The sequence below is a fragment of the Mercenaria mercenaria genome, chromosome 9, assembly GCF_021730395.1.
Source record: "Mercenaria mercenaria strain notata chromosome 9, MADL_Memer_1, whole genome shotgun sequence".
In the NCBI taxonomy this organism is placed as follows: Eukaryota; Metazoa; Mollusca; class Bivalvia; order Venerida; family Veneridae; genus Mercenaria; species Mercenaria mercenaria.
In genome coordinates, this window is record NC_069369.1 from 44756142 (window position 1) to 44781734 (window position 25593).

A 25593-nucleotide genomic window follows, 5' to 3' on the forward strand; every position below is an offset into this window, starting at 1 on the left:
CCTCATCAAGAACTCATGAGCCAGCCATGTCAACTCAAGGTCAAGGTCACAACTGAAGGTCAAAGGTTTCAGCTCTGTATCTCCTAAACCCCTTGAAGGATTTTCATGAAACTTTGGTCAAATGATCACCTCACCAAGACGTTGTGCAGAATTCATGAGTCAGCCATGTCAGTTCAAGGTCAAGGTCACAGCTAAAATCAAAGGTTTTACCCTTTCACTATCCATAGCAGTGGCGGGGGATTTAGCTGTCTTTCAGACTGCCTTGTTTTCTTACCTTTGAAATGATACGATTTCCTTGTTGTGTCTCGGAAGAACAAACCAGTCTCATCCATATTGAATATGTCCTTCGGATCATATCCATCACACACTGTTGGGAGTTTTGATTTCCAGTCAGTTACCGTGTCTTTATTGACATCTCCCCTCTCCCTAGACATTGTCCCCAACACAATGTTATTACGTTTCAAGAACGAAGCAAGCCATCCCGTCGATGCCTTAAAGTTAATGTCCCCAAGATCACTCGCGAACTTAAGAGCTTGAGTGCACAAGATAGGCCCAGACACGGGCAATCTCCTAGCAGTCACTTCCTTAAACCACTCATATACCAAATTGTTAACATCCTCGTGAACAGTTACTCTCCTCGCACGTTTACGGTCACCTGAAACATTGTTTTCAATATCCTCTAACACTTCCGCTTTCCGTTTCAGAATATTTTGGATCTGGGTTTTTCCTACGCCCATTTCTTCAGCTATTTTACGAGCACTTTTGTTCTTACTTAATTCCAACACACGAGCTCTATCATCCAACGTTAACACTTTCCGTTTAGACATATTCAAGATCAATCAATTACACAAAGGATAGCTTTCAATATTGAGTACAAAAACATGTATAACACGATATGCGAGTTTCCTTATTTATCAAGGTCAAAATATTTTTAGAAAAAATGGGCGGATCTTAAAAACAACGATAAATTTGATTGGTCATATCGGTCTCTCGCTAATAATTATGCAGTGATTGCGGGATCCCATCAGATGTTACTTACATTTCTCACCTTTTGCAATCGAGAATTAAGTGTCAACACGTTCTCATAATTAATCGGCGGCAGTGTTTGATGTAAAGATGATTTAATATGGACATAGTTAAATTTTAGCGGTCGCTTAACAAAAAAAGATCAGTCAATTTTGCCGAAAATCAGCGGTCGCTGGTCGCGTTAGACAAAAGTCGTTTAGCACAAATATTTTAATAGTAAAATTGTTCGGAGGGAATTCAAAGTGGTCGTTAAAGACAAATGGTCGTTGAGGACACGTGGTCGCATCCACAATATTGACTGTATTGATAAAATGATAGGGAGTGCAGATTCAAAGAATAATAACTCTAGCTTACCCTGGTTTTATTGTGACCGGTCATTGTCTGGCATTCGTTTTCGTCCGTCGTGCGTGGTCTGTCAACATTTGCCTTGTTAGTCCCCTACTGGTTGGAATGCGCTTTTCCGTCTGTCAGTCATTCCGTAATTCTGTCCGTCCGCAATTTCGTGTCTGGTCCATAACTCTGTCATTTATAAAGGGATTTTCATATTACCTAGCACAAATGTTCCCCATGATGAGTTGACGTGTTATGCGCAAAACCTGGGCCCCTGGCGCAAAGGTCAAGGTCACAATTGGAGGTCAAAGGTCAGTAGGGCCATAACTCTGCCATCCATGAAGGGATTTCAATATTTTTTGGCACAAATGTACCTCATAATAAGACGATGTGTCATGTACAACTTTCAGACCCCTAGCTCAAAGGTCAGGGTCACACTTGTCAATCAAATGTTATCATGGCATGATCAGGGTCTGTTTCATGTCCGGTCCAGAACTCTGTCATTCATTAAGGGATTTTAATATTATTTGGTACAAATGTTCCCCATGATGAGATGGCATGCCATGCGCATAACCCGGACCCCTAGCTCAAAGGTCAAGGTCACACAGGTTTTTTTCCTGTCCAGTCTATATCTTTATCATGCAAAACAGGATTTAAATATCAGTTGGCACAGTTATACCCCATGGCACAAATATACCTCATAATAAGACGATGTGTCATGTACAACTTTCAGACCCCTAGCTCAAAGGTCAAGGTCACACTTATCAGTCAAATGTTATCATGGCATGATCAGGGTCTGTTTTCTGTCCGGTCCAGAACTCTGTCATCTGTCAAGGGATTGCAGTATTACTGCAGAACCAGAACCCTAGCTTAAAGGTCAAGGTCACACGGGTTTTTTTTCCAGTCCGGTATATATCTTTTTCATGCAAAAGAGGATTTAAATATCAGTTGGCACAAATATACCCCTGGATGAGACAACGTGTCATGCGCAAAATACGGGCCCTTAGCTGAAAGGTTAGAAGTTAAAGGCCTAAAGGGCTTTTTTCCTGTCCAGCCTGTACAAAGGGATTTTAATATTAAGCAAGAATCAGGTCCCTAGTTCTAAGGTCAAGGTCACACTTAAGAGGCCAAAAGTCAGATACAAGAATGACTGTCCATAACATTTATTCTTCATGCATGGAAGGATTTTGATGTAACTTGGCCAAATGTTCACCACCATGCGATGGATTGTCATGCGCAAGAACCAGGTCCCTAGTTCTAAGGTCAAGGTCATATTTAGAGGTCAAAGGTCAGATTCAAGAATGACTTTGTCTGGAGCATTTCTTCTTCATGCATGGAGGGATTTTAATGTAACTTGGCACAAATTTTTACCACCATGAGGCACCCTTGTTTCTAGAATTACTTCCCTTTGTTACTACTATAAATAGCTTATATTGATCCCCCTAGGGTCAAATATGGCCCACCCTGGGGGTCACATGGTTTATATAGATTTATATAGGAGAAAACTTTGAAAATCTTTTTGTCCAAAACCAGAGGGCCTAGGGCTTTGATATTTGGTATGTTACGCATCATCTAGTGGTCTTATACCAAGATTGTCTTTCATGCCTGTTGATCTACAGCCCGAGTCATATCATAGAAAAACTGTATTAATACTATAGAGGTCACAATTTCTACTTGATCATCATAAATTGTTGTCAGAATGTTTGTCTCCATAAATTGTAGATCAGGTTCAAAACTGGTTTACGTTAGTTAGGTATTAAACCAGGTCACTAGGTCAAATAATAAAAAACATTGTTAAAACTTAAGAGGCCACATTTACTACCTGATCATTATATATTTTAGTCAGAATATTTGTATTTATGAAATCTTTGTAATCTGAGTAGCTGATTGGATAAATGCATTGTTGTCATTAGTTTTAATTCTTGTTTTGAAATACTTTATGTTCAGGGACTAGGGGTGAAGAGAGTATCAAGATAAAGCAGAAAATGAAAAAGAAGATTTCAGTCCCACTCAAGTCTCAACAGGCAAGTACATATGATTTATGTTAATTTATCTTTAAAGATGAATTATCAAATTTAATATTTTAAACTTGACTATTGGAAGAAAAGATGGAACTATTAGGCTCGCCCATGCACTGGCATCAGCATCAAATCCTGAATTGGTTTAGTTTTTAGCTCGACTATACAAAGTATATGGAGAGCTATCCTACTCAGGTCAGCATTGGCGTCTTTAAAGCTTTTAGCTAACCAGAGCCAAAGGCTCAGGGTGAGCTATTCTGATCACTCACCGTCCGGCGTCCATCGTCCATTGTCCGTCATCCGTCAAGCGTCGTCCGTAAACTTTTACTTTAAATGACATCTCCTCATAAACCGCTAGGCCAATTTCATCCAAACTTCACAGGAATGTTCCTTGGGTAAAGCTCTACAAAAAGTATTCAAAGAATTGAATTCCATGCAGAACTCTGGTTGCCATGGCAACCGCTAAAAGGAAAAACTTAAAAAATCTTCTCCTCAAAAACCAGAAGCCCTAGAGCTTAGATATTTGGTGTGAAGCATTGCCTAGTGGACCTCTACCAAGTTTGTTCAAATCTTGATCCTGGGGTCAAAATTGACCCTGCCCCAGGTGTCACTTGATTTTACATAGATTTCTATAGGAAAATCTTCAAAAATAAAAAAAAAATAAACCAGAAGGCCTGGAGCTTAGATATTTGACATGTAGCATTGCCTAATAGACCTCTACAAAATTTATTCAAACATTACCCCCGGGGTCAAAATTGACCCCCGCCCCAAGGGTCACTTGATTTTACATAGGAAAATCTTCAAAAAATTTCTAAAAATAAACCAGAAGGCCTAGAGCTAAGATATTTGACATGTAGCATTGCCTAGTGGACCTCTACAAAATTTGTTCAAATCATTACCCCCAGGGTCAAAATTGACCCCGCCTCAGGTGTCACTTGATTTTACATAGATTTCTATAGGAAAATCTTCAAAAATTAAAAAAAAAATAAACCAGAAGGCCTAGAGCTTAGATATTTGACATGTAGCATTGCCTAATAGACCTCTACAAAATTTGTTCTAATCATTACCCCCGGGGTCAAAATTGACCCCCGCCCCAGGGGTCACTTGATTTTACATAGGAAAATCTTCAAAAAATTTCTAAAAATAAACCAGAAGGCCTAGAGCTTAGATATTTGACGTGTAGCATTGCCTAGTGGACCTCTACAAAATTTGTTCAAATCATTACCCCCGGGGTCAAAATTGACCTCGCCCCAGGTGTCACTTGATTTTACATAGATTTCTATAGGAAAATCTTCAAAAATTAAAAAAAAAAAAAACCAGAAGGCCTAGAGCTTAGATATTTGACATGTAGCATTGCCTAGTGGACCTCTACAAAATTTGTTCAAATCATTACCCCCGGGGTCAAAATTGACCCCGCCCCAGGGGTCACTTGATTTTTCATAGAAAAATCTTTAAAATTTTCTAATTTGTTCAAATCTTGACCCCCCAGGGTCAAATTGACCCAGCCCCAGTGGTTACTTGATTGTACATAGGGAAAACTTCATAAATTTGCTAAAAATAAACCAGAAGGCCTAGATCTTAGATATTTGATATGTAACATTGCCTAGTACACTTCTACAAACTTTGTTCAAATCATGACCCCCGGGATAAAATTTGTCCAGCCCCAGGGGTTACTTGATTGTATATCGGAAAATCTTCCAAAAAATGTCTAAAAATCATCAGTTTGACATTTGAAACATGCAGCTCATATTACTCAGGTGAGCGATCCAGGGTCATCATGACCCTCTTGTTTACACTTTCTCTTTATTAGCCCACCTGAGCAATGCTCATGGTGACCTATTGTGATCACGCTGTGTCCGGCATCCGTCATGCATGCATGCGTCTGTCCGTCATCAACAATTGTGTTTAAAAGACATCTTTTCCATAACCACTAAATGGATTTTGATGAAACTTTGCATGGATGTTCTTTGGATGGTCCTCTACCAAACTTGTTCAATCGGTTCCGCTTGGTTGCACATAGGGGCAGCTAGAGCTAAAAATAGAAAAATCTTCAACTGACATCTTCTCCTAAACCGATGGTCCGATTTTGAAATAATTTTTCACAAATGGTCCTTATGTCACCCTATACCAGTTGTTTAAATTAATCTGATTCGTCAAAAAACATGGCCACCAGAGGGCGTGGTCATTTTTCCCTATTATGTATATAGTGGAAACTTTAAAATTCTTCTTGTATGAAACTGCTGGCCCAATTTTAGAATAATTTTACACAAATGGTCCTTGTGTGACCCTCTACCAAGATTGTTCAAATTATTCCGATTTGTCAAGAAACATGGCCGCCAGAGGGCGTGGTCACTTTTCCCTATATGTATATAGTGGAAACTTTAAAAATCTTCTAGTGTGAAACTGCTAGCCCGATTTTAAAATAATTTTACACAAATGGTTCTTTTGTGACCCTCTTCCAAGATTGTTCAAATTACTTTGATTTGTCAAAAAACATGGCCACCAGAGGGCGTGGTCACTTTTCCCAATATGTATATAGTGGAAACTTTAAAAAAATCTTCTCGTGTGAAACTGCTTGCCTGATTTTGAAATAATTTTACACAAATGGTCCTTGTGTGATCCTCTACCAAGATTGTTAAAAAAAAATGGCCGCCAGAGGGTGTGGTCACTTTTCCACATATGTATGTAGTGGAAACTTTAAGATTCTTCTTGTGTGAAACAAATGGCCCGATTTTAGAATAATTTTACACAAATGGTCCTTGTATGACCCTCTACCAAGATTGTTCAAATTATTTTGATTCATCACAAAAATGGCCGCCAGCGGGCGTGGTCACTTTTCCCTAAATGAGCCGAGCCATGAGAAAACCAACATAGTGGCTTTGCGACCAGCATGGACCCAGACCAGCTAACGGTTTCTTTAATTGCAATAGGCTTTGAAAGCGAACAGCATGGATCCTGACCAGACTGCGCAGATGCGCAAGCTGGTCTGGATCCATGCTGGTCGCAAAGCCACTATGTTAGTTTTCTCATGGCGCAGCTCATATGTATATAGTGGAAACTTTAAAAATCATCTTGTGTGAAACTGCTAGCCTGATTTTAGAATAATTTTACACAAATGGTCCTTGTGTGACCCTCTACCAAGATTGTTCAAATTATTTTGATTCGTCAAAAAACATGGCTGCTATAGGGTGTGGTCACTTTTCCCTATATGTATATAGTGGAAACTTTAAAAATATTCTTGTTTGAAACTGCAAGCCCAATTTTAAAATAATTTTACACAAATGATTCTTTAGTGACCCTGAACCAAGATTGTTCAAATTATTCCGATTCGTCAAAAAACATGGCTGCCAGGGCGCGTGGTCACTTTTCTTCTCTGAATCAATAATAGCTAGAGCCTTGATATTTGGCGTGTGATATCAGATTTGTGATGTCTACCATAATTGTTCATATTATTGCCCTAGGTTCAAAAGTGTGTGTGACATGTATATAATATAGGCTAACACAGAAGAAACCTAACTCTGTTCTTATAAAAACACACTTGAAGCCTTGTACACAGGTGAGCGCTTTAGGGTCAATGACCCTCTTGTTCTCCTTATCTCTGTTATTACTTGATGAATTTGTTTTAAACTTAAAATAGTTATTTCTCATCTTCAGCCACATCATATGGCACAAGGGCCATAACTCTCATACCAATATTTCATAAATTATCCCCCCTTTTTACTTAAAATTTCAGGTTTAAGTTTTGATGCACTTTCTCTCTATCTCAGTTATTCCTAAATGGATTTAATTCAAACTTAAAGTAGTTGTTCCACATCATCTCCCACATCATATGACAAAAGGCCCATAACTCTGGTACCAATATTTAATGAATTATCCCCCCTTTTTACTTAGAATTTCAGGTTAAAGTTTTGATGCACTTTCACTAAATCTCAGTTATTACTTAATGGATTTGATTCAGACTTAAAAAAGTTGTTCTACATCATCACTCACATCATAATATATGACACAAGGGCCATAATTCTTGCTCCAATATTTCATGAATTATCCCCCCTTTTTACTTAGAATTTCACTTAGAATTTCAGGTTAAAGTTTTGATACACTTTCACTCTATTTCAGTTATTACTAAATGGATTTGATTCAAATTGTCATGCGCAAGAACCAGGTCCATAGGTCTAAGGTCAAGGTCACACTTAAGAGGTCAAATGTCAAATTCAAGAATGACTTTGTCCGGAGCATATCTTCTTCATGCATGGAGGGATTTGATGTAACTTGGCACAATTGTTCACCATCATGAGACAGAGTGTCATGCGCAAGAACCAGGTCCCTAGGTCTAAGGTCAAGGTCACACTTAGTGGTCAAAGGATACAAGAATGAAAACTTTGTCCGGAGCATTTCTTCTTCATGCATGGAGGGATTTTGATATAACTTGGAACAAATGTTCACCACCACGAGACGGAGTGTCATGCGCAAGAACCAGGTCCCTAGGTCTAAGGTCAAGGTCACACTTAGAGGCCAAGGTCAGATACAAGAATGACTTTGTCCTGAGCATTTCTTCTTCATGCATGGAGGGATTTTGATGTAACTTGGCAGAATTGTAGACTATCATGAGATGGAGTGTCATGCACAGGTCCCTTCTTTAGAATTACTACCCATTGTTATTACTATAAATAGCTTAAATTGTAACTTTTTCATTACTAGTCGTAGGGAAAAATCGAGACCACTTTTCTGTAGTACAACATGCATGTTACATCCAATTTTGAGGTGTATTTTGACATATCTCTATCTAGTTAGGATTTTTGTGTGGACTTAGAATTTTTTTTTGTTTTTTTTAGCTAACTTGATATTAGTTATTGTGATCGTTCGATGTCCGGCGTCTGTCGTCTGTCAACATTTAGCTTGTGTATGCAATAGAGGCAGTATTTTTCAACTGATCTTCATGAAATTTGTTCAGAATGATAACCTTGATGAAATATAGGCCAAGTTTGAAACTGGGTCATCTGGGGTCAAAAAGTAGGTCACTAGGTCAAATCAAAGAAAAACCTTGTGTATGCAATAGAGGTTGTATTTTTCACTTGATCTTCCTAAATATGTGGTCAGAATGATTACCTTGATAAAATCTAGGCCAGGTTCGAAAATAGGTCATCTTGGGTCAAAAACTAGGTCACTAGGTCAAATCAAAGTAAATCGTTGTGTATACGATCGAGGCTGTATTTTTCAATTGATCTTCATGAAATTTTGTCGGAATATTTACCTTGATAAAATCTAAGCCAGATTCAAAAATGGGTCATCTGGGGTCAAAAACTAGGTCACTAGGTCAAATCAAAGAAAATCCATGTGTATGCGATAGAGGCTGTATTTTTCAATTGATCTTCATGAAATTTGGTCAGAAAAATTGCCTTGATGAAATCTAGAGCCAGTTTGAATATGGGTCATCTGGGGTTAAAAACTAGGTCACTAGGTCAAATCAAAGAAAAACCTTTTGTATGTGATAGAGGCTGTATTTTCCAATTGATCTTCATGAAATTTGGTCAGAAGGATTGCGTTGATGAAATCTAGGTCGAGATTGAATATGGGTCATCTGGGGTCAAAAACTAGGTCACTAGGTCAAATCAAAGAAAAACCTTGTATATGCGATAGAGGCTGTTTTTTTCAATTGATCTTCATTGATTTAGTCCGAATGATTGCCTTGGCGAAATCTAGGTCAGTTCTGCATATGGGTCATCTGGGGACAAAAAATAGGTCACTAGGTAAAATCAAAGAAAACCCTTGTGTATGCGATAGAGGCTGTATTTTTCAATTGATCTTCATGAAATTTGATCAGAATAATTGCCTTGATAAAATCTAGGTCGAGTTCGAATATGGGTCATCTGGGGGTCAAAAACTAGGTCACTAGGTCAAATCAAAGAAAAACCTTTTGTATGCAATAGAGGCTGTATTTTTCAATTGATCTTTATGAAAATCTAGGTTGAGTACGAATAAGGGTCATCTGGGGTCAAAAACTAGGTCACTTGGTCATATCAGGTAAAATACTTGTTTAAACTCAAGAGACCACATTTTTGGTGCAATCCTTATGAAAATTGGCCAGAATATTTGTTTCCATGAAATCACTAGGCCAGACATGTTTACACTGTTATGGTGTGTTTCTCAGGAGGGCGACCTAGAGCCATCTTGGCCCGCTTGTTTATTTTTAGATTAACTTCCCTTAGTTGTTACTATAAATAACTTATATTGTAATTTTTTTATAATTGACCGTAGGGAGAAACCAAGACCACTTTTCTGTGGTACAACATAGATATATTTTTCAAATTTTAGGTGTATTTTAAGGTATATCTTCCTTGTAAGGAGTTTTTTTGTGGACTTAGAAAAACAAAAGAATTACAATTACTAAACAACCACAAAATTAAAATTCCATTTGCAGATACAGGTGCTTGTGTAAAAAAATTTGCTGTGATGGGCATATATTGTGACATTCTGCCACTCTTGTTATAAAATGTTTGAGGCTATACCCCCTTAAGAGTGCAAGCATTTGAATTATTGCCCCTTATTTGTGACAAATGTAACAGTGGGGGCACACCCTGTGTCCTACAGACACATTCTATTTCTCATATTTTCCCACCAGTTTCAAAATAAAATGTTACCAGTATTGAAATTAATACTTTTTTGTCAACCCTGCTTGCAGATGCAAAGATATAGTCGTCCAAATGGCTGTTCAGTGTATGTTCGCACCATGCGTGTGTCCGTCCGGATTGGTTTGTTCGGACCATATCTTTGTCATGCATTGTGCAATCTTGTTTATGTTTGGCATGAATGTTAACCTTAGTGAGACGGAGTGTCAAGGTCCCACTTATAGGTCTAAGGTCAAATTCAATAATGTCTTTGTCCGGAGCATTTCTTCTTCATGCATGGAGGGATTTTGATGTAACTTGGCACAGTTGTTCACCATCATGAGACCGAGTTTCATGCACAAGAACCAGGTCCCTAGGTCTAAGGTCAAGGTCACACTGAGAAGTCAAAGCATACAAAAATGACAACATTGTCCGGAGCATTTCTTCTTCATGCATGGAGGGATTTTGATGAGCGAACTGTCATGTGCAAGAACCAGGTCCCTAGGTCTAAGGTCAAGGTCACACTTAGAGGCCAAAGGTCAGATACAAGAATGACTTTGTCAGGAGCATTTCTTCTTTATGCATAGAGGGATTTTTAGCTCGACTATATGAAGTATGGAGAGCTATCTTACTCGACCCGGCGTCTGTGTCGGCATCCTTCCACGTCCGCACTTTGGTTAAAGTTTTGATGCACTTTCTCTTTATCTTTTTAGCTCACCTGTAATGTAAACAGTACCAACATATTTCACTCTTTAACGCTCTGATTGATTTTATTTAAGTATTTTTATATGTTTTTATAGTGGTTTTTGGTGTCTTTCGGTATCTTTCGGTGTCTTTTTGTTAGCTCACCTGAGCAATGCTCAATGCTCAGGTGAGTTTTTCTGATCGCTCGATGTCCGGCGTCCGTCGTCCGTCGTCTGTCGTCTGTCGTCCGTCGTCTGTCAACATTTAGCTTGTGTATGCGATAGAGGCTGTATTTTTCAATTAATCTTCATGAATATTGGTCAGAATGATAACCTTGATGAAATCTAGGCCGAGTTCGAAAATGGGTCATCTCGGGTCAAAAACTAGGTCACTAGGTCAAATCAAAGAAAAACCTTGTGTATGCGATAGAGGCTGTATTTTTCATTTAATCTTCATGAATATTGGTCAGAATGATAACTTTGATGAAATCTAGGCCGAGTTCGAAAATGGGTCATCTCGGGTCAAAAACTAGGTCACTAGGTCAAATCAAAGAAAAACCTTGTGTATGCGATAGAGGTGGTATTTTTCAATTAATCTTCATGAATATTGGTCAGAATGATAACCTTGATGAAATCTAAGCCGAGTTCGAAAATGGGTCATCTCGGTCAAAAACTAGGTCACTAGATCAAATCAAAGAAAAACCTTGTGTAAGCGATAGAGGCTGTATTTTTCAATTCATCTTCATGAATAATGGTCAGAATGATAACCTTGATGAAATCTAGGCCGAGTTCGAAAATGGGTCATCTCGGGTCAAAAACTAGGTCACTAGGTCAAATCAAAGAAAAACCTTGTGTATGCGATAGAGGCTGTATTTTTACATTGATCTTCATGAATTTTGGTCGAATGATTGCCTGATGAAATCTAGGCCAAGTTCGAAAATGGTCATCTGGGGTCAAAAACTAGGTCACTAGGTCAAATCAAAGAAAAACCTTGTGTATGCGATAGAGGCTGTATTTTTCAATTGATCTTCATGAATTTTGGTCAGAATGATTACCTTGATGAAATCTAGGCCGAGTTCGAAAATGGGTCATCTGGGGTAAAAAACTAGGTCACTAGGTCATATCACGTAAAAACCTTGTGTATGCGATAGAGGCTGTATTTTTCAATTGATCTTCATGAATTTTGGTCAGAATGATTCCCTTGATGAAATCTAGGCCGAGTTCGAAAATGGGTCATCTGGGGTCAAAAACTAGGTCAATAGGTCAAATCAAAGAAAAACCTTGTGTATGCAATAGAGGCTGTATTTTTCAACTGATCTTCATGAAATTTAGCCAGAATGATTACCTTGATAAAATCTAGGCTGATTTCGAAAATGGGTCATCTGGGGTCAAAAACTAGGTCACTAGGTCAAATCGAAGAAAAACATTGTGTATGCAATAGAGGATGTATTTTTCAATTGATCTTCATGAAATTTGGTCAGAGTGATTGCCTTGATGAAAACTAGGTCGGTTTTGAATATGGGTTATCTGAGGTCAAAAACTAGGTCACTAGGTCAAATTAAAGAAAAATCTTGTGTATGCGATAGAGGCTGTATTTTTACATTGATCTTCATGAATTTTGGTCGGAATGATTGCCTGGATGAAATCTAGGCCGAGTTCGAAAATGGGTCATCTCGGGTCAAAAACTAGGTCACTAGGTCAAATCAAAGAAAAACCTTGTGTATGCGATAGAGGCGGTATTTTTCAATTGATCTCATGAATTTTGGTCAGAATGATTAACCTTGATGAAATCTAGCCGAGTTCGAAAATGGGTCATCTGGGTCAAAAACTAGGTCACTATCATATCACGTAAAAAACCCTTTGTGTATGCGATAGGGGCCCTGTATTTTTCAATGATCTTCATGAATTTTGGTCAGAATGATTCCCTTTTGATGAAATTTAGACCAAGTTCGAAAAGGGGTCATCTGGGGTCAAAAACTAGGTCAATAGGTCAATCAAAGAAAAACCTTGTGTATGCAATAGAGGCTGTATTTTCAACTGATCTTCATGAAATTTAGCCAGAATGATTACCTTGATAAAATCTAGCTGATTTCGAAAATGGGTCATCTGGGTCAAACTAGGTCACTAGTCAAATCGAAAAAAACATTGTGTATGCAATAGAGATGTATTTTTCAATTGATCTTCATGAAATTTGGTCAGAGTGATTGCTGATGAAACTAGGTCGGTTTGAATAGGTATCTGAGGTCAAAAACTAGTCACTAGGTCAAATTAAGAAAAATCTTGTGTATGGATAGAGACTGTTTTTTTCAGTTGATATTTATGAAATTGGTCAGGTTGATTGCCTTAATGAAATCTAGGTCGAATTTGAATTGGGTCATCTGAGGTCAAAAACTAGGTCACTTGGTCAAATCAAAGAAAAACTTCTGTATGTGTTAGAGGCTGTATATTTTCAGTTGATCTTCATGAATTTTGGTCAGAATGATTGCCTTGATAAAAATCTAGGTCGAGTTTGAACATGGGTCATCTAGGTCAAAAACTAGTCATATCTAAGAAAATGCTTGTTTTATCGCAAGAGAACCAATTTTTTGGTCCAATCTTAATGAAAATTGGTCAGAATATTTGTTTCCATGAAAATCACTAGGTCAAACATGTTTTACACTGTTATGGAGTGTTTCTTAGGTGAGCGACCTAGGGCCATCTTGGCCCTCTTGTTCCAGGTAACTTTGTCTTATTCCACTGTTTTATCGCGTAAACTCTTAAAAGTTTGTATTGATAAACACATTGTTACGCCATGTTGCGCAGTGCATTGTGGTATGTAAACTGATGAGTCATCGGAAAACCAATAGTAACTCTAGTATGAAAAGACGAGTATTAAGCCCCTTGGTAAATCTATTACCGTATTTATTGTAATAGTTTCCGTATTGGACATTGTGTTATTTTTTTAATAGGCTTGTTAACCGCCATTTTTCTTGCATTTAGCGCAATAGTTTTCGACCAAAATACGTCTATTTTGACCGGCCGGTTTTGGGTCGCGACCTACTTAAGGTCAATTTGACACAAATCTGTATGTTTTGACCTGTTTTTGGTAGGGTCAGCCTGTTTTTGGTCGTTCCGACCCAGCCTTAGTATAAAAGCGCCAATTTTTGGCCGATCCGGGATTCAGAATTTTGGTTTCAATCGGTACACAGGGGTGTAAAATTCCACTCGCCTGCTCGCATTGGCGAGTTAAAGTCTGTATAGGACGAGTGGACCTCGCTGTATACTCGACCAATCGGGTGAGTGGATTTTACGTCGTAGCTTTAATGAAATTCAGAAATTACATCTCGAAAAACATCAACAAACTTTGAGATGGTTCAGTTGCTACTTTGATTGACTGGAATTTACCCGCGAATCGTAAAGATATCAAAACGTCATGCCGGTAATTTTCCATTCCGAGAGCACGTGCTGCCTATCGTAATATCTAATTTACATCGCCGTAACTTTGTTTATCGACACGAACACAATAAACGTGCATAGTGCATTCATTTTTTAACATTATCACTTCAATTTTTCAACACCGCTTGAGAAGTAATACAATTTAAATTCTATTAAGATTTCAATAAAATATCGACGGAAATATAGGCAAATTTGTATAAAAACGGTCGAATTTTCATATAATCATTTGTTAAATTTCAAACAGCGGGATCTTAATTACTTATTTCTTTCTAAGAGAAAATAAGTGATACATACTATGGACATAAAATTCAGACTTTTGACCAGAGAGAACAAAAAACAAAATAAAACTAGAGCTATCACTAAAGGTGATGAATGTACCCCCATAACTCTGCAAATTCCCCGACTTTGTTAAAGTTTTTTTACACTTTCTCTTTTTTCTCCTTATCTCTTTAATTACTTGATGGATTTGTTTCAAACTTAAACTTATTCCTCATCATCACCCACATCATATGGCACAAGAGCCATAACTCTGGTACCAATATTTAATTAATTATCCCCCACTTTTACTTAGAATTTCAGGTTAAAGTTTCAATGCACTTTCACTCTATCTCAGTTATTACTAAATGGATTTAATTCAAACTTAAAATAGTTGTTCAACATCATCACTCACATCATATGACACAAGAGCCATAACTCTTGCACCAATATTTGATTAATTATCTCCCCTTTTAACTTAGAATTTCAGGTTAAAGTTTTGGTGCACTTTCACTCTATCTCAGTTATTGTACCCCCCGACAACAAAGTTGTAAGGGGTATATTGGTTTCAGGTTGTCTGTCTGTCCGTCTGTCTGTCTGTCCGTCCGTAGACACAATCTTGTGCGCACCATCTCTCCTCATTCCCTTGACACAATTTAATGAAACTTCACACAAGTGATCAGTAACAACAGTAGTTGTGCATGGGGCATGTTAGGTTCTTTCAGAAAAAAAAATTGCAGAGTTATGGGACTTTGTTTTTTGTTACTACACTATATACATAGACACAATCTTGTGCACACCATCTCTCCTCATCCCCTTGACACAATTTAATGAAACTTCACACAAGTGATCAGTACCAACAGTAGTTGTGCATGGGACATGTTAGGTTCTTTCAGAAAAAAAATTTGAAGAGTTATGGGACTTTGTTTTTTGTTTACTATACTATATACATAGACACAATCTTGTGCGCACCATCTCTCCTCACCCATCCCTAGATTTGCCACTATAATGCCAATTTATTTATTTAGACAATTTTCCACCAAAATGCCACCTAAAATGACACCAAAATGGTGAAAAAATGAACAGGACAGTGGCAAACCCGTTTTACACTAAATTCCACCTCTTTCCACTTGGGTACACCTTTAGGTGGCAATAAGTGGAGTATTTAGACAGTTTTACACCAATATGCCACCATTATGGTGGAAAATTTGTTTGCCACTTAATTCCACCAATAGCCACATTGATGGTGGCAGTAAGTGGAGTATTTAGACAAATTACCACTAAAATGCCACCATTATGGTGTAAAAATATTTTCCACTAAACGCCACTTACTTCCACCAATCGCTACCTAACAGGTGGCAGTAAGCAGACAAAATTTCACCAAAACGCCACTATGGTGGCAGTCCTATTTTCCACTAAATGCCACCAAATAGCTGGCAATATTAGGAAAATACGTCGCAACTAGTGGAAATCGGCTGCACCTGCTGAATCTGAAAAAACTCAGTAGTAAGCAAAAATCAAATTATATTAATATATTTTTTATTTTTATGAAAAATCAAAGACTCTTCACAAGAAATCACAAAAGATCTGAACACGAGGATCAGGATGTTGTCAATGCAGTCTTATGTTTTTCATATTCCAGGATGGCTTAAGTAGATGGTGAATGACTCTCCAAATTTCACTCCTTTGGATGTAAGGCCATTTTTCCAGCACACAATCTGTAACAGCAAACCATACAATGTCATCTATTAATAGATATATTTTTCTAACATTCTGAATAATTTTGCAGAAAATTGTAAATTTCCTCTAGAAAATATATGAAATCGAAAGACTAAACTGTAACTCACTGACATAACAAAGAACTCTACAAACTTAATCTATGCCAAAAACTGTGAAATCATTTAAATTCGCTGGCATCAAATTTCAAGCAAACGTAAAAAGGACTGTTTCGCGCGGGCTTTAATTCGCACATTTTCAATTTATAAATGAAAAAATAAATTAAAAAATAATAACAGCACGGTCTTAAATTCACCCATCGGTTCTAGCGCGAAATACACGAAAATTCGTCCTACGCAAATAAATATGATTTCACAGTAATATGCAACATTTTTATTATAACTATGAGAAGTTTCATCAAAATCTACATTGCAGAAAAAATTCTATTCACTCAAATGGTTACATTGTTTTGTGGAAATATATGCATCTTGAATCAATAACAAGAACTTGAGAATTGATGAAAGATGTGGAAGCACAATTGCTCTAAGTGTTTTACACTTGTGTCAAATTTCATGAATATTTATCAATGGATTACTTGTTATGTAGGAATTTGTGGATTGAAAAACAATTAAAGGGCAATAACTTTGGTTACTGAAGTGATCCTGATGGAAATTGCACATGCACATGTCCTGTAGTGATCTACATTTTTGTAAAGTTTCATGAAGATCCATCAATAGATGCAGGAAAAATCCCTATTTTTAACCAAATCAAGGGGAAATTCTTCTTTTACTAGGTAAATAATTGAGCAGTGTTAAGCAGTGTTAATGAGCTTATAATAATTACATGAGGTTTACTGATTCTATAGACAAAGCTATAAAAATATTTTTCCAATTACAAGCATTTTCAGTTAATCCGACGGACAGATAAAAAAGAAAGGACAACGCCAAAAATAATATCCCTCCGCCTTTGGCAAAAGGTAATAATAGCACTTGGGTTTTTTATCACATTATAATTAATATTTATCATATAATATGCCAGGAATTTCTATTAATTGGTGTATTTCTTAAAAATTAAGGGTTATTTAAACATTAGCTTTTATAAAAACATATAATATTTACCTGATTCAAAATTATCTTGATATGTTTCTTTCATGCAGTAATAAGCTGTGTGCTGCTCAGGTATATACAGTCAGGCAGGCATATCATGTCACAAAGTTGCACTTTTTTCACAGAAGGTAGTTTAAAGTACATATTGTATCCTAAGTGCTAATCAATAATGTAAATAATTACAAAATGATACAATTTTACAAACAGTGTTATAAACATGATTGAGCTATATTCCAGAAAATATATCTTGGATTTATCCATCTGCCAAACTTCCTAAGACATAGAAGGAGATTTTTTGACTTTAATTCAAAGCAGTTTGGTAAATGTTGTTTCAAATTCAAGTATTTGTTAAGAGTAATTAAGACAATGTTAAAGACTGTAATAATTAAAAAAAAATAAACAGTATAATATTGTTACCTCTCACAATGTGTTTCCAGTTTCTCCCAGGCTGACTCATCAAATGCCAGATTTCAAAATTTGGTATTACTACACAGATAAATTGATTCCACACATACACTTTCTTGGTCAGCTAAAGAAGGTGTCAAATCCTTAAGTTGAAAAGCTATTGTAAAAACATCCTTTTTATAAGCACTTCTTTTTTTTTCAATTAATGAAGAGAATAGGCAAGAACTATTTCTTTGCATCTGACCTGATGTTTGCCTGCATATATAAATCTTAACTGACCCAAATTCCACCTGGGATTGTTTCTATACATTTGTGTGGGAGCTTGTAACTTGATCTATCATTAATCTTATCTTTAACCAACTTTCTCTCATGCAGAAATAATACACTGCAGACACATTTAAAAATGATCTTTTCAGATTCACCTAGTACAGCCAATTTCCACTAGTTGCCACCTGTTTTCCACCTTTTCTGTCTTTCATTGAATATAATGCAAAGCTATAATAAGCAATAAATATTCTGTCTCACAAAAGAACGAAATTTCAAATTTTCTGTATACCATTCTGAATATTATTTTTGTCCAGCTAGAGTCAGCATAGACTTATTCTCATTTTAATGAAACCCTTTGAAGAAGGAGCCTGGGTATACTGTTTTGCAGATGTAACAATGGTCAGTCTGTCGGTCATTTGGTATGTTGACCAATTGGTTTCCGGATGATAACACAAGAATGCTTGGGCCTAAGATCATGAAACTTTATATGTAGGTTGGTCATGACCAGCAGTGACCCATATTGACTTGGAGGCCAGTAGGTCAAAGGTCAAAATCACAGCGACCTGGAACAGTTAAACAGTTTCCATATGATAACGCTAATACTCTTGAGCCTAGGATCATGAAAGTGAATGGGAAGGTTGAACATAGCTAGCAGATAACTCCTATAGATTTTTAGTTCAGTAGGTCAAAGCCCAAGGTCACAGTGAGCTGGAACAGTTAAGCTGTTTCCGGATGTTAGTTTGAGAACTCTTTGACCTAGGATCATGAAACTACGTAGGGAGGTTGATCATGACCGGCAGAGGACCCCTACTGATTTTGAGGTCAGTCAATGGTCAAAGGTCTAGGTCACATTGACCCAGAACACTAGAACTTTTTTTGCCCAATAACTAGAGAATGCTTTGGTCTAAGATCACATTTCATACAGAAGTCTCTTATGACTGGTAAATGGCCCATAATTATTGATTTAAAGGTAGTACATCAAACGTCCAGTGCACAGTGACCAAATGATTTCTGTTTCTTGTACAGTTACTGAATGCATCAAGTGGGGGCGGGGAGCAGTTTGTGTTCTACGAGCTGTTGTCAATGTGCAGTTTTAGCAAAGTCAGGTTCCGTGTCAATTAGGCCTGAAGTCCATTATACCTTGATTCCAACCTGAGTCCATGTGAAGATTTTTGTACAGGGTAATCCAATGTCTTACAGTTCTCTTTTAAATCAAACATCACAAAAATTTCTAAGTTTTTTATCCACCTATTCGCCACCAAGAAAATTTGCTAAGTCCCTATTTTCCACTAAACGCCACTCGATTTCCACCATGAAAAAAAACTATGTTCTACTTTCCACCAATTTACACCTTTCTACCACCATAAAGAAAAACTATGTTCGAATTTACATCTAATGCCACCTAAATGCCACCAAAATAAAGTGGCTTTTGGTGGCAAATTTACCACTTAGGTGAAAAAAGAGCTGAATTACACCAAACGCCAACTAATGCCACCTATTTCCACCAATTGCCACCCTTTTTTCATGGAAATAAGTGGCAAAGAGTGGCATTAGGTGGCAAATCTAGGGACGGGCATCCCCTTGACACAGTTGAATGAAACTTCACACAAGTGATCAGTAACAACATGTAGTAATTGTACATGGGGCATGTTAGGTTCTTTCAACGGCAAAACTGCAGAGTTATGGGACTTTGTTTCTTGTTAACATACTATGTACATATAGTCTGCATATGCAATCTTGTGTGCGCCTCATCTTCCAAACCCTTGCACACAATTTAATGAAACTTCACACAAGTGATCAGTACCAACCCTAGTTGTGCATGGTGCATGTTACGTTCTTTTAGATAAATATTCTGCATAGTTATGGGACATTGTTTTTTGTTACTATACCGTATACATACAGTCTATATACATACAGTCCACATAATTATGCAATCTTGTGTGCGTCAAATTGCAATGTACTGTGTCAGTGCATGCGGGGGATACATTCATCACCTTTAGTGATAGCTCTAGTTACTAAATGGATCTGATTCAAACTTAAACTAGTTGTTCCACCTTATCACCCACATCATATGACACAAGGTGCATAACTCTGGCACCAATTTTTCATGAATTATGCCCCCTTTTACTTAGAAGTTAAGGTTAATTATCATGCATTTTCACTATATCTTAGTAATTACTAAATGGATTTGATTCAGACTTGAATTAGATGTTCCACATCATCACCCACAGCATATGACACAAGGTATATATCTCTTGCACCAATATTTTATGAATCATGCCCCCTTTTTGCTTAGAATTATACTTATTTAGTGTTTTGATACACTTTATCTTTATCCCTCTTATAACTTAATATTTTTGACACAGACTCAAGCTAATTGTGCAATATCTTCATCCACCATTGGAGTCATTAAACACTCCAGTGACAGCTCCAGCTTCCTCAGATGTGCCCAGTTTCACTATCCAGCATCGAAATAGTCGAGCGCGCTGTCTCCTGTGACAGCTCTTGTTGGTTGAACTGTGTAACAATATACCGTTTATTATTCATAACATTTTATTTTCAGGTTTTGACAGAATTGTCTGTGAAATGTTTGTGTGAACTGCTGAGCACTCATCCCCACTTCAATTATAGAAACAACATAATAATGGTTATAGTTCCATATATGAATAACAGGAACTCTGAGGTATTATTTGAGGTCTTCTTTACTCTTATAAATATTCAGGAGTAGAATTTCCTCATGTGAAAAAAACAATTGAGGTTGTTCTGTGTCATCATGCTTCCTTCTTATAGGTTTCTTATTGATGAAGATTTCACTTCATAGCCTCTCATGTAGGAGCAATTATTATTATGTCTCCAAAGTGTAGCATGAAGTGAGGGAGATAATTATACCCCCACCAAACATGTTTGGGGGGGCTATATAGGAGTCCGGTTTGTCCCGTCCTGTCGCGTCGCGTTGCGAAATCTATTATCTCAGTTATTTCTAAATGGATTTGATTCAAACTTAAAATAGATGTTCCACCTTATCACCCACATCATGTGACACAAGGTGCATAACTCTGACACCAAGTTTTCATGAATTATGTCCCCTTTTACTTAGAATTTAAGGTTAATTTTGATGTATTTTCACTATATCTCAGTTATGTCTAAATGGATTTGATTCAAACTTAAAATAGATGTTCCACCTCATCACCCACATCATGTGACATAAGGTGCATAACTCTGACCATACATGTGATCTCCCGCGCGGGAGGGTCAAAATCCCGATTTTTTCACCTTGTCTCCCGTCTCCCGACCAAAACCATACTTCTCCCGCTTTTCAAAAAAAAAAAAAAATCAGTATTATGACTGGGATGATAATTACCGAGGAGTGCCAAACATGTTTACACAGTAAATCAAAGTGTCACCGACTGTTGTGAATTATACATGTTTGACACACATGTAGCTGGAGGAAAGAGTTGTTTTTCACAGGTGAATTTTGATAACATGATTAATTGTTTGTTTTGATAAGGGATTAGACAAGCTGGGCCTTTTCCACCTGTCTCACCGGGCCGATTATCGGCCCATTCTCAATGCCAATTAGGCTCCATTTTTAACCAGTCTGAAGCAAAAAACTTCCAGTCATAAGAAATAATTCCCAGCTGAAATGATTTTTTGATTATTTAGAGAAATGTTTTGTTCGATAATAAAGTCACATAAATAATTGTTGGAAAACCCAACCCATTACTATTTTTAGAAAATGAATGTTATTTCCCCTTATGCAGTTACGCCATTTTCTTCCAATGTTTACCAAATTAATTTGCTAATAAAATCGGACTTATTTCATTGAAAAATGGATGAAAACACACACTCACTGATTTGATAACATCAACCTACATTATTTTGGTAAGGGTAAATACATGTTTGATGAATTTATTTCTGTTTTTCGTGTCAAATTCATTAATGATCAGTATTTTTAGACGAAAGATGGGTGGGGTAAGGAATTTACATAATTTATGAGTTGTGTTCAGACCAATTTAGAGCTTCATTTTTTTTTCAGTCCTAGAGTAGAATAATGTTAATGCATGTTCACCACCATTTCAAACCTAAATTGAGACTTTATTTCTACAAATTTAATCTGTTAAAAAAGTTTAAAGTTAGAACAAGAGGGAGCTTCTGTAAGACAGCATGCTCGACTTTTCTCAGTGATTGACTCTGAATTAAAGCTTTGCAAGTAAAAGGGGCAATTAAAGCTTTGCCAGTAAAAGGGGCAAAATAGTCAATAGCTTTGAATGTAACAGAGATATTGGACATTATATTGGACATTATATAGAACTTTAACAAAAAAATGTAAGTTAAAAAGTAGCATAACTCTGTCAAAATTCTAATCAAGAGTTATGAGGATTGTTTCTTCTGGTGTAGACCTATGCGTAATTGTGTGGCCTAAAATGTTGGATTTTGTCTCTAAATTTTGTGTCAGCGCGCTGAATTTATGTCGATAAAAAACCTCCAGTTTTGAGACCCCAACTCCAGCTGAAAAATGGCAAACCTCCAGTTTTGGGATTCTGAACTTATCACATGTATGACTCTGACATCAATTTTTCTTGAATTATGTCCCCTTTTACTTAGAATTTACGGTTAATTTTGGACGGATTACACCAAACCGGAAGTGACTACTCAGTGTTACATGTGAAGTAGTCCAAAATGTAGTTCCATGCTATGGATGAAATCTGGTATAATGAGTGACATGAGGAGGTGACAGTTAAATTTTTGGCTTATGTTTATTGCTTATAGTATTGAGAATAGATCTAGACCATTTTCATTGTAAATTTCTTGGAATAAGTTTTATTCTTTGCGAAAAATGTCTACCTACGCGTAACTGCATAACGGCTGTTTTCATGGGGGCATTTTTAGAGGGTGATGTTTCTCAGAACAGATTATTTTTCTTATATTCAACATAACATGTCAGTATTTTTCTATTTTTGATAAGAAGACATGTTATTCTAAATGACCATATATGGTTTTCATATCATTGAAATGCTCTAAAGTGTTGAAAATGAGGTCTGAATGTTTTGTTATTAATATGAAATAAATAAGGAATTGAATTGGTAGAATGTAACCTATAATGATGTATTTCACTGTATCTCATTCTGATTGGTTTAGAGCCAAAGGGAAGTAACCTTTTTTTAACCTTTGTACTGAGTTTCTTCCCCTTAAATTCCAGGAATTAGTCTATTTTTAGAAATCCTATTTTTAGATTTTCAATATTTTAGGTATTTTTCTAACTTTTTTATTATAAGTCCTATGCAGAAAGTAAATACATTTTTCTGTGGTAACATAGGTTGGTAAGACACTTTTTTGTATTCACTTTTAGTGTATCTCTAATAGAGATTTTTTATATTTACTAGTATTACTATACTAGTATTATACTAGTATTACATATATTATATGTGAAAGCCCAGGATGAAGTACTCCAAAGACGAGTAAAATTCTTTTTAAGTATTAAGCTTTTTTTGACATTTTTATATTATTCTAAGTATTTTTAACATTTCTTATGGTTGCCATTCTTCTGTGACAAGACAGTATGGTGGGGGTATGAGTCACTCCTGTGACAGTTCTAGTTGATTTTGTGGTTTGGTCAGTCTGTCTATCCTTAGGTCATAAAGTTTTCCCAAGCAACTTCTCCAACACCACTGTATGGATTTACACCAAACTTTAACAGTCATCGTTGCTAGGCTGAGTTGTACAGATCATGGGCATTTTTTGGTGTGATAATTTTCAGTGGTGTTATGGCCCTTGATTCATCAAATTTTGATGTTTTCGCCACCTCTCTTATATAATTGGGCAGATTTCCACCAAACCTAAAAAGAGTGATCAGTGCCAAGTCTCATTATGCATATTTCTAGCATTTTCCTGTTCGATTTATTTCAGGGGAGTTATGTCCCTTTATTCATGAAGTTTTATGATGTTTCATCCACCTCTCTTATATTTTTGGGCAGATTTCCACCAAACTTACAGGAGTTTCACTGCTAAGCCTCTTTGTGCATGTTGTCATGATCCTGTTCAGTTATGGGCATTAACACTTGATTTAACAGATTACCACTAAACCTTACAGGAGTGATCAGTGCCAAGCCTCATTGTGCATAGTGTTGGCATGTCCCTTGTTCAGCAGTTTTCAGAGTAATGGACCTTTATTAGTCCCCTACTGGTTGAAAACCAGTTTCGGGGACTATAGGAATGCGCTTTTCCGTCATTCCGTCTGTCCGTTCATCCACAATTTTGTGTCCGGTCCATAACTCTGTCGTCCATGAAGGGATTTTAATATAGCCTGGCACAAATGTTTCCCTTGATGAGACGACATGTCGTGCGCAAAACCCGGACCCCTAGCTCAAAGGTCAAGGTCACAATTGGAGGTCAAAGGTCAACAGGGCTTTTTTCCCATAACTCTCCCATCCTTGAAGGGATTTTAGTATTACTTGGCATAAATGTTCCCCATGATGAGATGACATGTCAGGCGCAAATCCCGGACCCCTAGCTCAAAGGTCAAGGTCACAATTGGAGGTCAAAGGTCAACAGGGCTTTTTTCCTGTCCGGTCCATAACTCTCCCATCCATGAAGGGATTTTAATATTACTTGGCAAAAATGTTCCCCATGATGAGACGACGTGTCATGCGCAAAACCTGGACCCCTAGCTTAAAGGTCAAGGTCAAGGTCACAATTGGAGGTCAAATGTCAACAAGGCTTTTTTCCTGTCCGGTCCATAACTCGCCCATCCATGAAGGGATTTTTGTATTACTTGGCACAAATGTACCTCATAATAAGACGATGTGTCATGCACAACTTTCAGACCCCTAGCTCAAAGGTCAAGGTCACACTTAGCAGTCAAATGTTAACATAGCATGAACAGGGTCTGCTTCGTGTCTGGTCCATAACTCTGACATTCTCAAGAAGAATCTCGGCCTTCTGTCCTTAAACTGGGCAAATTTTTAATCCAGTATATTTTGAAGAAATATGCAGTTTTCAGGGAACTGGCTGATACACACGTTTTGTCTATGTACATAGTCTATGTGTACTTCATAAGCTGACAGAAATCGCACAAGAAAGGGATGAAAAATTAAAAAACTGAGTCTCTCCTTGCTTAAATTTATTTTCCGTTGTTTTTGTTGCATTCAATGGCAAAGTCTAGAAAGTCGAGCCATCGTCTGAGGTAATGGTATTCAGCCAATGAAAGACAAATGTCAGTGCCGTGTTATACGACAAGAAGTCTCCCCTAAAGGAAATATTCACAGAGAAATCAATGAACAAATAAGGAGCCTACCTTTCCTCAGCATCCACGTCTGCCATCTTGCATTTTTCTTGCCGTACACCAGGTCATGTGACAGCATACAGTGGTATTGGACCTCCTTGTCATATTTTCTTTGTGACTGTATTTTTTCTTCAGCAGTTTTCCGTATTTTTGATGGCGGAGGGCTTGCCCCCAAAACATATCTCCACATGACAGATGTTTGTTTACGACTTTATTTTGACCTTGAACTGAATTGTAAGGTTTACTAAAGGGTTTGTTATCTAATGTCTGCAGCCATTTATATCGACATTTCGACTTGAGAAAATATACGGGAATCGACCAGAGTACAAGTTCTTTTTGTAGGAAGTATATTTTTAATATTGAAAGAATGAAAAATAATTGCAAACATAAGAGATCAGCTTTTCAGGGGTTAAGCTATAATGTAATTTTTTCAGAAACAATAAAATTTTAAGGCAAATGACAGGA

The 25593-nt window shown here is 37.0% G+C and overlaps 1 protein-coding gene across 1 annotated transcript in view; it reads left to right on the forward strand.

Annotated features, from left to right (window-relative positions):
• The window catches only part of LOC123547002 (nucleolar complex protein 3 homolog), a 323445-nt gene that overhangs the window by 79376 nt on the left and 218476 nt on the right, over positions 1-25593 (forward strand). The window contains exons 7-8 of the mRNA XM_053551318.1: positions 3304-3380; positions 20410-20529. Coding sequence (XP_053407293.1) covers positions 3304-3380; positions 20410-20529 — 197 coding nt within the window. The remainder of the gene's footprint in view (positions 1-3303; positions 3381-20409; positions 20530-25593) is intronic.